This window comes from Microtus pennsylvanicus, chromosome 1 (assembly GCF_037038515.1).
Source record: "Microtus pennsylvanicus isolate mMicPen1 chromosome 1, mMicPen1.hap1, whole genome shotgun sequence".
Lineage (NCBI taxonomy): Eukaryota > Metazoa > Chordata > Mammalia > Rodentia > Cricetidae > Microtus > Microtus pennsylvanicus.
The window spans coordinates 148417707-148435048 of record NC_134579.1 but is presented as its reverse complement, the minus strand read 5'-3'; the positions used below and the strand labels follow the sequence as shown (position 1 = coordinate 148435048).

Sequence of the window (17342 nt, the reverse complement as noted above, 5' to 3'; positions counted from 1 at the left end):
TCTCTTTCCTACTTCTTTCCTCCACTCCTAAATGCATTCCTTTCAGTAGAGCTGTTGAAAGAATTTCTTGATATAGATTTTAAGAACAACTAAGGTAAAGAGGGGCACTTGTGAACAAAACAAGATGCACTGAGAGCACCAACATGGCCACTCCAAGGAGTGTTTTCTCATGTATTCATTTCCGGTCAATCACTTCAGTGCTAGATGGCAGCATGAGGGAGTGTGTGGCCATGAGAATTGAAACACTGCTACAGCAGTGATGAGAAATTCTCTCCCATTTAAATATTCTTGATCTCCTAGTGTTCTTTCTAAACAGATTGGATGTTTTCAACTCATAGCTAAACTCATGACAGTGCCTCCACTAGGGTCTGAAGCAACATTTAATTGCCTTGGACCTGAGTTCCAACCAAGAAAACAAATGTAGTACAAATTACACAAGAAAGCCAAAGAAAGCAATTAGGAATCGGGATGGAAACTTTTCTGTCAGTCACTTTAGCACAGAGGATATGGCAGAGAGTCATGCAGAGGGAACAGTGATTCATGCTGTGAAAGTATATGCAAGTGGCATTCTTTTGGCCCTAGAGGGGCTTTCCCTATCACCTAGCATCCTAGACAGTTCCCACATCTCAAAACCATTGGTACCAAAAGAATTCAGAATTAGCTCACTGATGTGCCTAATCATAGAACAACGTGGATGATGGCTGCAACAATCTCACAGCATTACAAGTTCCTTTGACAGAGTTCCTGCTTCCAGTCAGAACCTCTCATCCTGGCCCCCTACCCTAAACCTGGTTACCCCAAGAGCTTCACGTTTTTTCTCCCAGGTTCTCTATCATATAAAACCTTGGGTATTTTTGCCATGCACTCTTGGGATCTTGGTTCTTCTTTTAGTTTCCTTGACACACTCTCTTCTCTAATGTTTTTATCTCACGATTCCTTTCTCTCCTCTGCTTGCCCAGAATTGTCTAGTAGATTATATTGATTCTGTGTTATGGACTCTTCCAGATGCCTCTGACCATTCTTTCCACAATATATGCAGGAAAAACTTTCTCCTAAATGATACTATAAGCAGCAGTCTTTCCCACATTTTATTCTAAATCTCCTTCAGCCCCAGGTCAGAATCCGTATGGATTCTTATGATGCCATGGAAGGAGAACACATCCAATGCATGTATGATCAGTCACTGCAGTGAAAGGGGACATTTCCACACTGAAAGAATACCAAGGCTGTCATTCATCTACCATGACTTCTGTCGTTTACCTCATTCCACACTGGCTAAGATTTTCTGATATCCACAGAGTCTGGAATGCAAACACTGCAGTGTACAAGGTAAAATCTTAGTGTTGGAATGAGACAGAGGAAGTAGTGCTGAAGACGACTCCGATGCACGACATAGAAAGACAGGCTTGCCCAGAATCACCACTATTCGCAAAGTAAAGATGTTTTACTTTTGGAAGTACATGTTGTAAGATAGACATGACCTGAGGATTATAGCATGCAGAATTAAAATTTACATCCAAAATGAGGTTTTTCCTCTCTTTTTCTTTGCTCTTTTTGAAATTAACTAGTTTTTGCAAATGAGTGCCTTATGGCCTGATCTAGTCTAAATTCTTTAGTTGGTTTAGAATGAACTTTATCTACAATCCTGTTGCTTGTAGAACAGCAGAACTGTTTTATTACTTCCAGAATTCTTCTTGGTTTCTGTCTTTTACTGTTTTGCTGATATTGTTGTTCTGTTTTTATAAGACATTGTCTCGCTATGAATCCCTGTCTGCACTGGAACCACTGGGTATACCGGTTGGATCTCAAACTCACAAACACTGACTATGGGGATTAAAGGGACAGGATTAAAGGCCTGTGCCTTTGTGAATGACAACCTCCAAGCATGGTGATTGTTTGGTTCAATTGTGTCCCCCGAAACTCACAAGTTGAGGACTTACCGACAAAGACTGTGCTCTGTTATCAAAGTGTGCTTATTTCCAACACAAACACAGTACTGTAAATGCCATCATCCCAAAGAAGCTGAAAATACAGGGACTAAAATTTCTTAAATCTGAGATACTCTAAAACACATCCATTCTCTAGGATAATGAAAAATTTCTAAAAATTGTGAAGGAATTCCTATAAGATGGGTTAAAATAAGTCTGGGAAATCAATTTGGATTTAACTTTAACATCAGAAAAATGAAACAACTAAGTTAAATAAGATATCTTACCTATACAAAAGCTGGGATACCATAAACTAATCATACTGAAGCATTTTTTCTTCTAATTTTTTTTTGTCTAGGGCTGGGATTAAAAACATATGACTCCCTAGTACTGGGATTAAAGATTTAGGCCAAAAACACCAGGATTTCTTTCTACGTTGATCTTCTGTAGCCCAGAATGGCCTGGAACTCAAGGAGATTAATCTGCTTCTCTGCCAGATCCTGGGATTAAAGGTGTGTGTCACCTTTGCCCTACTTGTTTAGATTAGCATTGGATTCTCTGGTGAGATTTATTTATCCAAAAACAAATAATATACCCATGAAAAATTCAAATATGGAAAAGGTTTAGCAAAATTGTACAAAAATAATTGAATCTTTCATACAACAATTTTTTATGTTCATTGATAATCATAACTGTTTTCCTATATTCTGGGCTTTAATCAATTAAAGCATGTTTATTAGAAGTCATAGAAAAATGACAGACTTGATATGTGAATGCTGTTCAAGCTTGGCTATGCTGAACTTGGTCTTATTAGACTACAAGGCAGTGCTTGAACTTGAGTCCCTAATGCTCACCACAGTGCTTATTAGGTACAAGGTCATGGCTGCCACGCCCAGATACAGGAGCTGTGATCCAAGGGAGTGTCTAACTAATTAGCATAACAGATTGAATCCTTGAAGTCAGACACTATAAAAGGACAAACAGCTTGAGCAGAAGCTCAGTTAAAGCAGAGCACAGGCCTGGAGACACATCAGCACCTAGTGCCTGCTGGAATCAGCCTTGATCTCCCCTAGAAAGAGACCACTTTGGAGAACAGAAACATTTCCCTTCTTTGTGGAGTGGGTATGTGTAGGTTTGATAATATTGTGGGTCTGGGAGTTGCTGCTTTACAATCGTGGGGAGGTCTCTAAGTTGTGTGGTCTTTTGGAAAACCTTTCTGCTCACACAAATGTGTTGCTCTGTGGCTCTAGAAAGGGGAGACCCAGGTGGAACAGAAAATTCGAGACTCTGCAACAATAACTTTTACCTTTTACAAAGGGGTGAGCAGATAACCCTTGGCTACCATGCAGCTTGCTGTTTTCTCATTTAAGGTCTTCCCATTTTCAAACCAGGATTTTTCTTTCAGTCGGGTAAAGTAATATTATATTGTATTTTTTCTTTGTTCTCATCTTTAGAAGAATTTGTGGCTGGACAGTGGTGGCCCAAGCCTTTAATCCCAGAATTTAGGAGGCTAAGGCAGGCAGATCTTTGTGAGTTCGTAGATAGCCTGGTCCACAAGAGCTAGTTCCAAAGAGGCTCCAAAGCTACTGAGAATCCCTATCTCGATAAACCAAAAATACAATAAAATAATAAAATAATTGGTGTAGAATTCTGAAATATTTACTTTGAAAAGACTCTTAGGAGACCTGTGACATTAACAAGTGTCTTACCTTTTCATTCATTGCTTTAACCCATCCACAAATTTCTTAAACAGATCTTCAAGTCACAAGAAAAATACTGAGCTGCCCAAATTGAATATTTCTGAGGATTTTTCAGCAGAATGGCTTCACACCTCAAAGACTCCTTTAAGTCCCTGTCACCAGAAAATGGTGGTGAGGTAGAAAACATAGAGTTTATTCAAAGCCGGGTTTCTCCTGAGCAGTGGGAAGAAGACATCTCTAATACTGCGAGTGTTTGCCTCAACTTTTTCCCAAATGACAATGGCTCCTGTGCAAAGCAGGAGTTGCAAACACTCTGGGAGATGTTTACCTCATGGTTGAAGCCAGAAGAACAGACCAAGGAGCAGATAATTTCTCAGCTGGTCTTGGAACAGTTTCTCAAAACCGGGTGCTCCAAGGACATTGCTGTGAAAGAGTTGTGGGAATCAAGTGGACGAAACCTGGGGAAACTCATGCAGGGACTGACTGACGAGTGCTTGAAGCCTCCTGTCATGGTGAGTAGCGTGACTGAGAGGAATACAGACAGTCCTCTACATTTGGGGAAAATAGGAAGGCTTTATAGTTGTTTATTGATCAGTCTGTAGTGCCATCTATAAACATATTTACAATGGAGACTTCCTACTGCTTTAAATTCACGTGAGGCAAACAGAAAAGAGGCCATGGATTGCATGGTGGAACAAGTTGTATGTAATTTATTTGCAAGTGGCAAGCTACTGGGAGATGATATTAGAGAAAATCCTTTGAAGGTTTAGAAAAGAGATAGTCTGGGCTCTAAAGATGGCTTGTTTGCTGAGGTCCTCATATTGTAATTATTATAAGGGTCTGAGAACTAGTGAAGAAGACCTCACATTCAAGGGTAGACTTCTCTGTACTTACAATCATCCTGTGGGGTCAACCGAAAAATGACAACTTTCGTAGGAGAATGCAAGTTTTTTTAATAACAGCTAGAAACATTAGAGAAATATTTAGGTCATCTGGAAAATGATTGGTGAATCAATATCAGAAACATTAGCACATATTTGAATAACAGTGATTTCATTCCCCCCCCACACCCACATGGACACACTTGCATGTTGTTTGGCAAATTTCAGGTGGGGTTACAGAACTGTTTTTATTTTTGTTGTTTTTTTTTTGCTGTCAGGGATGTTGTTCATGATTTTCAATCTTTTTTTAAGAAATTGAAACATAGGTCGAGTTGTAAATTGGAGGAAGTTATGGCCTCTCAAATATGAGTATTACCTAAATAATTTCATCTAGGAGTCTTGGCGCCCATTTAACATTTTAATCTCTGGACTATCCTGTGATCCAAGACCTGGGGCACAGAATACATGGGTATAGTTGTCTTAATGGTTTTCTAAATTATCTAGTACATGTCATTTAGGTCCTGCTGCTAAACTGAAGCAGCAGGATAGTATCGTATCCTCTCAAAAACATATTCAACACAGACACACCCATGAGAAATACCTTGGTGAATAATGGTGCAGCAATGACAATTTAAAAAACCAATAATCTCAAGCAAGATGTAGATCTTTTATAATGTCTGAGTTTGCATTATTCTCATTCACTGACAGAAATAGCCAAGGTGGTGAAGTTCTTCAAACACCCCGTACATACTTTTGTAATGCTCATTCTATAATTCTCTTTCTGAACATACAACCTTGTGAATTTTTCATTAAAGTAGCAATTTTGGTATAGCTTTTCTAGCTTTGGTGTGATGAGGGACATTTCCTGGAATAATGAGAATCCTTTCTTGATGGGGAAAGTCCCTAGTTTTCAATTAAGACAAACCTCATTTTTCCTCATTCAATGCATTGGGCAGCTGAAGATAATGTGGTGGATAGGCATTACTGAAAGCTAGCGTATACCATTTCCCTGAGAACAGAGACCTAACACTTGTAAATACACAGTAAATAGTGGCTTTAGGATACATAACTTGGGAAATACAGAATAAAGCCATTGAAAATGAATGTAAGAGAAATGTGGTAACCTATAGTCAAGTGATGCAATGAAATTAGTGAGGGGGCAGGTGTTCTATCATCCAGAATAATTGGCTGTGGTCATCTGGCTTTGTTTACAGGTTCATGTCTTCATGCATGGGCAGGAAGCACTCTTTTCTGAGAATATAACATTAAAAGAAGTCATCCAGCGTTTTAAAGAACAACAATTGGCAAGTGCATCAACTTTAGAGAATGAAAAGAGAATCTTGCCAATATCCGAAGACAGATTATTAGCAACAGGTGAGTGTCAGAGAGATATATAGAGAAGGGATGTTTTGTGGGGTTACTTCTTATGCACTGATTCACAGACTGTCTTATTTTCAAAGGACATGAAGACAGTAAAGATGGCCAAAAGTATTCCTGGAACTCTAGTGAAGAAAATGGTTGGGTTACTAGTCCTGTAAAAAATGAGATGGATTCGCTTTTCATTATCCAAACAGAATATTTTCATGATCGCAATGAGGGAGCTGTTTCTGATGAAATCGCTCTGGATCTCACAACACGTCAGGACATTGCCAGATACCAGGAAGAATCTCAAAGTTCAGCTTTTTCTGGAGATGTCCCTATGGTGGAGGTACAACCAGGGATTTCCTCCAGCCCATTGCAGACTGAAGACTTCCAGAATCATGCAGCAAACTGCATATGTGAGGGTCATCATGAGAGACTCCACAGAGACCCAAACAAATACAAATGTGAGGAATATTTCAGGTCCTTCAAATATCCCTCTAATCTTTCAGTTCACAAGAAAGTACAAAAGAAAGAGAGGTCATTTGTATGTACAACATGTCATAAAGGCTTCTATACTCACTCAGACCTGACAGTCCATGAGATCATACACAAGAAAAAGAAGCCTTTCAAATGTCCTACCTGTGGAAGGTCGTTCAGCCATAAAACCTACCTGCTAATTCATGAGAGGACACATCTAGGAGAGAAGCCCTACACTTGCTCCAAGTGTAACAGTAGTTACCGCCAATCATCCACCTTTCACCGCCATCAGAGGTATTGTCACAAATCAGAATGAACTGTACCCTTCCTCACAAGTAAGAAACAATAAACACTCAGAGGAAGTCAATAACTCAGTTGAGGATGTTGGGAAACCAAAGACAAAACAGATGTTTGAAGGAAACCGTAAGACTGTTCAAGAAATAGAAGCAGTAGAAATAATACAAACTAGGGGAATTCAGGAAATGGAAATTATAAGTTGGCATACTGCAACCACAGAGTAAGGCATTGCCAACAGAAAACAAAAGATGGAAGAGAAAATCTTATGCATCACTTACAATAAATACTACATATTTTGATTAGAGAAAAATTTAAATCTGCGTTTCTCAACACCTTTAGCGTTTGAAGGACCTTTTAATAAATTTTGGCATATCAGATATCCTTCTTATCAGTTACCTATGTTGCTACTTATAAATGTAGAAAAATTATAATTTTGAAGAAGTAATAAAAATAATTTTACGTTTGGGTCACAGCAACATGAAAATCTATAGTAAATGGTTGTAGCATTTTGAAGATTGAAAATCACTGTTCAAGAGGTTGAAGGAGGTGGCTGTAAATTACCATGCTAATAATGAGTCATGCCCTGCATAACCAAACCACCAGCTATGCTTGTAATCAAATACAGGTGTTGACAATTTGCCTCTCTCAGAAAGAGCTTTTCAGTAGTCAGAAGCCAAACTCATATTAATCTGACCATATTTTCTTCCAGAACTACATGTAATCATAAACCTTTAAAGTTAATCTCATGTAAATTTTCTTGAGGACATATCAATCACATGAGAACTTATTTGAAACATGTACCATCTCAGAAAAACTGTGCTGCTTTCACAGTCTGAGATGCAGAAGCAGAGCTTAGCCCTACATTCTGTAAGAAATCTTTGATGCCCAGAGACATGAAGTATTAATTATGTGATGAAATTATATGGTATGTCATGGAGCAATCGGTGTTTTCTGCTCCGACCTCTTGTTTGTTGCTTCTCTTCTGTAAACACTGCAATTCTTCAAATGACATCATTGATCTGAAAATGTAGAAATATGAATGCCAACACAGGTCACAAAGAGAAATTAGTCAGTCTCACAAAGGCAAATATTAAGAGTTCTTTCAAGTGAAATCAAGGAGCAAGTGTAACCAGAGTAAATCCTGAACTGCCTAATCAAGGAAAAGAACAAGGACGCAGAAGTAGGGAAACAGATGAGAAGATACGGCATCAATAATATAGGAGCATATAATACACTTGGATGAAATTATCATTAAGCTATAGCTGGCAATGTATTATTAATATATACTTTGAAATAAAAAGAAAGTAAAACCAATTTCCACAGCCTGTGGTCCATTTCTTCATTTACTCATCTTACTCTCTTCAGCACATAGATTCAGCTTGTGCATGCCATGTTTTTGATATCAACATTCTAGAAGTTTCATCAAAATACTTTAGCTCATGTACCATTATATTCTTTGTGTTTATTCATTTCTTCAAGATATATATCTCTAGTCTGCATTTCTCATAGGAATTGTTTTACAAACAAACTTTATATACTAACTTTTTCTAAGATAATTTCTCATTCTGTGCAAAGGAGAAATTGATCTCAACATGGGTACTCCAGTACCCTAGTGCAGGGTTCTCTGGCAGAAAGGGTGGGGGCATAGTTGAACCTGCTGGACTTTGCCTGGGGCTGAGCAGAATGGTGAGTGTAGACTATCCAGACCTCTCCCCTGGCCACAGGGGAGAAACAACACACGGAGTCAGGAATCTGTCGAAGCAGGATCTCATTTAATTGTATCTGGCAGGTACTTAAATAGGCTGAGATGGGCTAGGAGGCCTGGGATGGGCCGAGGTGGAGCAAGGAACAAGGGACAATAATATTCTGGATATTAGCAGATGATATTTCAGAAGTCTCTGCTACTGATTGTATCTGCTTTAAAAATTATTATTTTCTTTTCTTTTGTCTGAATCTAAAGATATATTCAGACAAAGAACCTTCTATACAGTGTGTTTAAAAATATATGTAGACTTGGGAGATTTCAAAAAAACGATAAAATCCTTTAGAAGAAAAGAAAGAGAAAACTTGTGTGTGGTGGCCACACACCTTTAATCCCAAAACCTGGGAGGGAGAAGTACGTGGATCTTTGTGAGTTCAAGGACAACCTGGTCTGTGCAGTTAGTCCCAGGACATCCAAAAACACATAAACATCCTGTTTCCAAATACTAAAATTAAAAAATAAAAATATTGAGTTTAAAATAAAGCTACATAAAGACAAAAATACATCTGTGTTTCTTAAGGCTTACAGATGATATACTCCCTTTGACCAACCTCTGAGGTTCAGCTGTATCTATTGCCTTCTTAGGACAGTCAGCATCAGATATTAAGAAAAGTTACAATGGTTAGAAGGGTTGCAGGATTATATCTTGCAGGATTTGGTTAAGGAGGCAGAGAAAGTGTTTCATAAGTGAAAGACTGAGGAAGAGAAGCAAGAGAGAGAAAGGCAGGAGGCAGAAGAGAGAGAACTGGAGGGATCATAGACAAGAGAGAAATTTGATAGAATTTTGGCTACAGTGGTAGGAAAGAAAGGAAAGACAGGACCTAGACAGATAGAACCTGGGCAACGAAAGACCAAAGATGAATGAAGATGGACAGAGGCACCCCTTGGACAAAAACTGATGTGCTTATTGCAAAGAAAAAGGACATTGGGAAAGAGAATACCCAAAGGAGAAAGGAAGGGCCTCTAAGGTACTGGCCCTAGAAGAAGATGGGTTAGAGGGGACGGGGCTCGGACCCCCTCCCCTGCGCCTAGGGTAACCTTGACTGTGGAGGGAACCCCTATGGATTTTGTAGTGGACATAGGGGCTGAACACTCTGTGCTGAAACAACCATTGGGGAAGTTAAAGAATAAAAAGAATATAGTAATTGGAGCAACTGGACAGAAACAAAATCTGTGGACCACCTTACAAACTATAGATTTGGGAAGAGGACAAGTGACTCATTCCTTCCTGGTTTTCCCTGAGTGTCCCATTCCTTTATTAGAAAGAGACTCAAACTGGCAGGAGGTGATTAAAGCCTTTTGTTGACTGAACCAGTGACCTTTGTTCCCCCTGCTGTCTTCAATCCTGCTACCCCACTGCCTGAGACAGATGACACCTCATCTACCCATTACTGCACTGACATTTTGGCAGAAGAATCTCATACCTGAAATGATCTGAAGGATCTTCCTTGGCCTGGAAGTCCGAGCTGGTATAAGGACAGCAGCAGTTTCGCGGTTGAAGGTAAGCAGAAGGCGGGGGCAGCAGTGGTGGGTGGAAAGCAAGTAGTCTGGGCATAAGCTCCCTGAAGGACGTTGGCACAGAAAGCTGAACTTGTGGCTTTGATACCAGCTCTACAAATGGTAGAGGGAAAAGTCTCAACATCTACACTGACAGCAGGTATGCTTTTGCCACTGCCCAATACACAGAGCAAAATACAGACAAAGAGGATTGAAATTTTGAGCCTCCTCGAGGCCATACATTTACCAAAGTAGGTAGCCATCATACATTGTCCAGGACACCAAAAAGCTCCAGATGCTGTGGCTAAAGGACATCAGATGACAGACCTAACTGCTAAACAGGCGGTCCAGTGAGCAAAGATCCTGGCAGTCAACGAGCCTAAAGATTATCATGATATCTGTGAAACCAACTTTAGATACACCCCCGAGGACTATCAAGTTATGGGAAAATTAGGACTGGTAAAGAAAACCCCATATGGGGCAGTAGAGACAGAAGGAGGAAAACTAGTCCTCCCACAAAAAGAAGGGCACAAGTATGTTACCAACTTACATTACCTGACCCACATGGGGGCAAAGAAACTAAAAGATGTGGTTAGGTCCTCCGACTATTATGTTATAGGACTCTCTGACTTGGCAGAAGAAGTAGTCAAAAGCTGCAAGGCCTGTGCTATAACTAATGCAAGACACTCCATATATACTCCTGGGAAGAGGCTCAGGGGCACCCTGCCTGGGACCTACTGGGAAATAGATTTTACAGAAATTAAACCAGCCAGATATGGTAATAAGTACTTATTAGTTTTTATAGATATCTTTTCAGGATGGGTAGAAGCTTTTCCTACCAGGACTGAGCCAGTCAATGTGGTGGCTAAGAAGATCATTAGAAATCTTCCCAAGGTTTGGGATACCCAGGGTAATCGGGTCTGATAATGGATCTGCCTTTGTTGCCCAGGTAAGTCAGGGACTGGCCACCCAACTGGGATCAATTGAAAATTACATTGTGCTTACCGACCCCAGAGTCAGGTCAGGTGGAAAAGATAAATATACATTCTAAAAAGAGACCTTTACAAAATTGGAGCTAGAGACCTGTGGGAATGACCGGACAGCCCTCCTTCTTTCCCCTGTTCCCGGTTAGGAACACCCCAGGGTGATTTAAACTCACCCCTTATGAGATCCTATGTGGAGAACCGCCACTGCTCACTGAGTCAGGTGGAATGTATAATCCTAATGCTATTCTTTCTAGACCTTTATTTTCCCACCTAAAGGCCCTTGAAGTGGTGAGACGCCAGATCTGGGAACAACTGAAAAAAGTATGCATCTCTGCCTGGATCCACGCCTTCAATATGAAGCGAGCTCCTGAACTACCCAAAATTGCAGTATCTGAGGCTTTTGACAACACTACCAGTCAAGAGGCTTGTGTTTTGGGGACTAGTCAGTAAGGCTGCCTCTTACTGAGGTTATGTAATGAGACTCTTAAGGGGGCTAAGACTCCTGACACCAGGTACTCAGTTCCCAGTTTAGATAAATGGTGGGCTTGTAATACAGGACTGATACCTTGCATGTAGACATCGGTTTTTTAATGACACCAAAGATCACTGTGTGCTTGTACAACTGGTACCTAGGGTCTTTTATCATCCAGCTAACATGCTTAGGGTTAAGTTTGACAAGCACCCAAGTCGCTTTTGATGAGAACCTATTTCTATGACATTAGCAGTAATCCTGGGCATTGGGGTAGCTGCCCTTATACAGGCCCCTCAATATTTTAATGAATTAAAACTAATTACCTTCATTAGAGAAGGAATAAGTGCTGTTCAGATTTTGATGTTATTCCACCAATATAGTGCCTTACAAGGTCAAAAAATACTAAAATCTAGTTCTATGATTAGAATTAGGTACTAGAAGAAGTGGGAATATGAAAGACTTGGATAAATCCAGAACCCCCTAGCAGGAAAAACTTGAGCCCAAAATCTAAGCGGGGAGAAAACCAGAAATCTAGGATTAGCCAGTTCAGTGACTGTGTTTCAGGAACTAGCTGAAGATAAAGTTAGATTATAATCTTGAGAATAATCTTGAGAAACAGTGAGTTTCCCCCTTGTGATTATCATTGGTAGTTTTGGAATACTGTGTTTCAGGACCTAGCTTATTATGACCTTGAGAGTGATCTTGAGGGGCGGGAAGTTGCCCCCTTGTGATCAACATTGGTATTTTCAAAATTTTCTGTGACACCATCCCTGCCCCTTTAGGATTACTGGGCTGTGGTTTCTTATGATAAAAACCCCTTCTCCAGGTCACTGGGGGTCGAAATCTTCCCCTGCATGGGCTTTGAGTCTCGGCCCCAGTGCACTGATTCGTATCACATCTCATCGATTAAACCTCATGTGATTGCAGCAAGCATGGTCTCTTGTGAGTTATTTGGGGGGGGGGGGATGTTATCGCAAGACATGAGTGAGAGTCTCTCCACACCGGGGTCTTTCAAAACGAGCTGGATCTATGGAGAAAGTAAGATTAATAAATGAAGAAATGGGCCACAGTGCTGTGGAGATTGCTTTAGTTACTTTTAATTTCAAAATATATATCAATAGTACATATCAAGTTATTGAACTGTGATACTTTCAATCAAGTGTATTACATGCTCTTGTATTATTGATCCCTTATTTTCTTATCTGTTTCAACAAATAAGTTGGAGCAGAAAACACTGATTTCTCCATGGCATACCATGGAATTTGATCACATATTTGATACTTCATGTCTCTGGGAATCAACATTTTTTTTTTTTACAAAATGTAGGACTAAGAACTGCTTCTGCATCTCAGACTGTGAAAGTAGCACAGTTTTTCTGAGATGGTACATGTTTCAATGAAGTTCTCATGTGATATGCCCTCAAGAAAATTTACATGTGAGTCCTTTTAAATGTTCTTGTGATACCTGCACTTGTGGAAGAAAACTATGTTCAGATTAACACAGATTTGGCTTCTGACTCCTGAAGGAAAAGCCGTTTCTGACTGGGGCACATTGTCACCACCTGTATTTCTTTTTTTTTTTCTTTCTTCCTTCCTTTCTTCCTTCCTTTCTTCCTTCCTTCCTTTCTTTCTTTCTTTCTTTCTTTCTTTCTTTCTTTCTTTCTTTCTTTCTTTCTTTCTTTCTTTCTTTTCATTTTTGAAACAGTGTTTCTCCGTAGCTTTTGGGTTGCTGTCCTGGAACTAGCTCTTGTAGACCAAGCTAGCCTCGAACTCACAGAGATCCGCCTGCCTCTGCCTCCCGAGTGCTGGGATTAAAGGCGTGTGCCACCACTGCCCGGCCCACCTGTATTTCTTTACAAACAAAGCTGGTTGTTTGATTGCATAGGGTTACGGGATGGCTCATTAGTAGCAATGTACTTTGGAACCATCTCCTCCAAACTCTTGAGTAGTGATCGCAACCTTCAGAATGCTGTGGACAGTTACTGTGGTCTTTCATGTTATAGTGACCTAACTGTAATATTATTTACTGCTTCTTCAGAATCTTCATTTTTCTACTTTTAAAAATAGCAAAATAAATACCTGATGCATTATATCGGATACACCGACACTTATTGAGGAGTCCTTCAAAAAACCCAAAAGGAACTGAGAAACACAGATGTAACATTTTTTGTAAACAAAATATGTAGTATCTATTATTTACAATGCATAAGATTGTCTTCTATTTCTTGCTTTCTGCTGGCAATGCTTTACTCTGTAGATGTATTTTCCCTAACGATAATTTCTACTTCCTGATATTCCTTAGTTTGGTCTTATTTTTATTGCATCTAATCTTGAACAGTCTTACTTGCTTCCTTCAAACGTTTGGTTTTTTCTTAGAATTTTTGACATCCTTTAACTGATTTGTTGATTTCCTGTGATGTTTTATGGTCTCTTACTCGTAAGAAAAGACAAAGCTCAGTCTGATTCCTCTGATGATGGTGGTATGTGGACGATTGGCGGAAACTATGCTGACACCTAGAGCAAGTGTAGGGCTTCTCTCCTGTATGTATCCTCTTGTGAGCATTCAGGTTGGTTTTATGGCTGAATGGCCTTTTACATGTAGGACATATGATCTCATGGACTCTCAGGTCTGAGACAGTATAGAAGCCTTTATGACATGTTTTACATACAAATGACCTCTCCTTCTTTTGAACTTTCTTATAAACAGAAAGATTAGAGTTTGTGTCTTTGTGGATTCTCTGTGACAGTCACATGTGCTCTTTGCTGCATGATTCTAGATCTCTTCAGTCTGCGCTGGTCTGGAGGAAATTCCTGCTTGTACCTCCACCATGGGGACATCTCCAGAAGAAGATGCACTCTGAGATTCATCCTGGTACCTGGATGTGTCCTGAAGTGTTCTGAGATCCAGAGGGATTTCATCAGAAACAGCTCCCTCAGTGCGATCATGAAAATTATCTGTTTGGATAATTAAAAGAGAATCCATCTCATTTACAGGACTAGTAACACAACCATTTTCTTCACTAGAGTTCCAGGAATAATCTTGGCCATTTTTACTGTCCGCATGATTTTTAAATATAAAACAGTCTATGAAACTGTGCCTAAGATGTGATCCCCACACAACAGCCCTTTTCTCTAAACCTCCCTAACACTCACCTGTTGCTAATAATCTGTCCTGGTATATGGGCAAGGGTGTCCTTTCATTCTCTAGAGTTGACGCTGTTACCAATTGCTGTTCTTTAAAACTCTCAATGACTTCTTTTAATGTCATGTTCTCAGTAAAGAGTGCTTCCTGTCCATGCATAGAGACATGAACATGTGAAAAAAACAGGTGACTGGATGATAAAACACTTGCTCTCCAACTGATTGCATTGCATCACTGCACTATAGGTTAGCTCATTTCTCTAACTTTCATTTGTAATGATCCTTTTCTTGCTTTCAAAGTTTTGTATGTTCAAGTCCCTATTTGCTCTGTTTATAAGTGTTGTGTCACTGTTGCCAGGGAAAAGGTAATGTTTGCTTTCTGTAATGTCTTCCCACAACATTGTCTTCAGCTGCCCAATGCATTGAATGAGGAAAGATGAGGATGGTTTAAATTGAAAACTAGTGACTTTCCCCAGGCTTCTCATTGTTCCAAGAATTGTCCCTCATCTCACCAAAGCTATGGAAACTATCACAAAATTGCTGCTTTAATGAAAAGCCCCAAGGTTGGCTATGACTAATCAGGAAAAGATTTATTGAATCACCTCTAGAAAAGTATGTATGGGGTGTTTGAAGAATTTCACCCCCTTGGTCATTTCTGTCAATGATTAAGAATTATGTAAAACCAGAATTTTTAAAAATCCAATAAAATTACATCTAGCTTAAGTTTTTTGATTTTCAAAACTGGAATTTCCGCACCATTATTCATTAAGTCAATACTCATGTGTGTCCCTGTTGAATATGCTTTTGAGAGCACAGGGTACTATCCTGCCTCTTCTGTTTAGAAACAAGATATAAATGACTCCAACTAGACAATTTAGAAAACCATTAAATAAATTATATCCTTGATTCTGCTCCCCAGGTCCATGGATCACAGGCTAGCTCAGAGATTCAGAGTGTTAAATGCCTTCAAATTTCTGAAATAAAATGATTTAGGTAATGCTCATAATTGAGGACTCTAACTTCCTTTATTTTACAACTGGACCTAATTTCAATTTATTAAAAACAAATGGAAAATTGTCAACAACATTCCTACAGCAATAACAATGGGAGAACACATCATATTTCTGCACAAGACCACAAAACATCACAATGCAATGACAAAAAAGGACAGTTCTGTAACCCTACCTGAATTTGCCCAACATATCTCTAAGGTGTTAATGGAGGGGGGGGGAATGAGAAGCTTAGCAAATCAAATATGTTCCTATGCTGATTTTTATTACAGAAAAAAATACCTTTTGTTTATACATGCTACTTGAATGTGATGTCTTCTTCACCAATTCTCAGGTACTTATAATAAGTACAATATAAGCACCTTGCTAAATGAGCCATCTCTAAAAAAACAGATATCTCTTCTAAACTCTTAAAGGCTTTGCTCTAACATGATCTCCTATTCTCTTAACACTTTTAAATAGAATAACTATAAATATCACCATTGTACACATGAATTTAAAGCAAGAAGGAAGTCTGTGGTAAATACGTTGATAGAGGGCATTACAAACTGCCCTATAAACAACTATAAAGTCTTCCTACTTCCACTAAATGTAGAGGACTGTCTTTATCCCTGAGTTAATCAACTCTCAATCATGCTACTCACCATGACAGGAGGCTTCAAGCACTCGTCAATCAGTCCCCACAAGAGTATCCCCAGGTTTCTTCCACTTGATTCCCACAACTCTTTCACAGCAATGTCCTTGGAGCGCCCGGTTTTAAGAAACTGTTCCAACACCAGCTGTAAATTATCTGCTCCTTGGTCTGTTCTTCTGGCTTCAACCATGAGGTAAACATCTCCCAGAGTGTTTGCAATTCCTGCTTTGCACAGGAGCCATTGTCATTTGGGGAAAATTTGAGGCAAAGACCAGCAGAGCTAGAGATGTCTTCTTCCCACTGCACTGTAGAAACCCGGCTTTGAATAAACTTCATGTTTTCTACTACACCATCATTTTCTGGTGACATGGGCTGAAAGGAGTCTTTGAGGTGTGAAGCCATTCTGCTGAGAATCCTCAGAAATATTCAATTTTGGTGGCTCAGTATCTTTCTTGTGATCTAGAAGATCTGTTTAAGAAATTTGTGGATGGGTTAAAGCAATGAATGAAAAAGTAAGACACTTGCTAATGTCACAGGTCTACTAAGAGACTTTTAAGTAAATATTTCAGATTTCTAAACAAATTATTTTATTATTTTATTTTATTTTTTGTTTATCGAGATAGGGTTTCTCTGTAGCTTTGGAGCCTGTAGTGGAACTAGCTCTTGTAGACCAGGCTGTCTTTGAACTCAAAAAGATCTGCCTGCCTTTGCCTCCCGAGTGCTGGGATTAAAGGCTTTGGCCACCAATGCCCAGCCGCAAATCCTTCTAAAGATGAGAACAAACCAAATATATATATATATATATATATATATATATATATATATATATAATATTACTTTACCCAACAGAAAGAAAAATCCTGGTTTGAAAATGGGAAGACCTTAAATGAGAAAACAGCAAGCTGCATAGTAGCCAAGGGTTATCTGCTCACACCTTTGTAAAAGGTAAAAGTTATTGTTGCAGAGTCTCGAATTTTATGTTCCACCTGGGTTTCCCCTTTCAAGTGCCACAGAGCAACACTTTTGTGTGAGCAGAAAGGTTTTCCAAAAGACCACACAACTTAGAGACCTCCCCACGATTGTAAAGCAGCAACTCCCAGACCCACAATATTAACAAACCTACACATACCCACTCCACAAAGAAGGGAAATGCTTCTATATTCCAAAGTGGTCTCTCTCTTTCTAGAGCAGATCAG

General features: G+C 39.4%; 1 protein-coding gene across 1 annotated transcript; it reads left to right on the top strand.

Annotated features, from left to right (window-relative positions):
* The first annotated feature begins 3747 nt into the window (after positions 1 to 3747).
* Positions 3748 to 11340, top strand: LOC142837361 (zinc finger and SCAN domain containing protein 4D-like). Its single transcript, XM_075952421.1, has 4 exons — positions 3748 to 4140; positions 5724 to 5883; positions 5970 to 6642; positions 11145 to 11340. Exons 1-4 carry the CDS (start codon positions 3748 to 3750, stop codon positions 11338 to 11340), a joined length of 1422 nt encoding a protein of 473 aa, XP_075808536.1.
* Positions 11341 to 17342: the final 6002 nt, after the last annotated feature.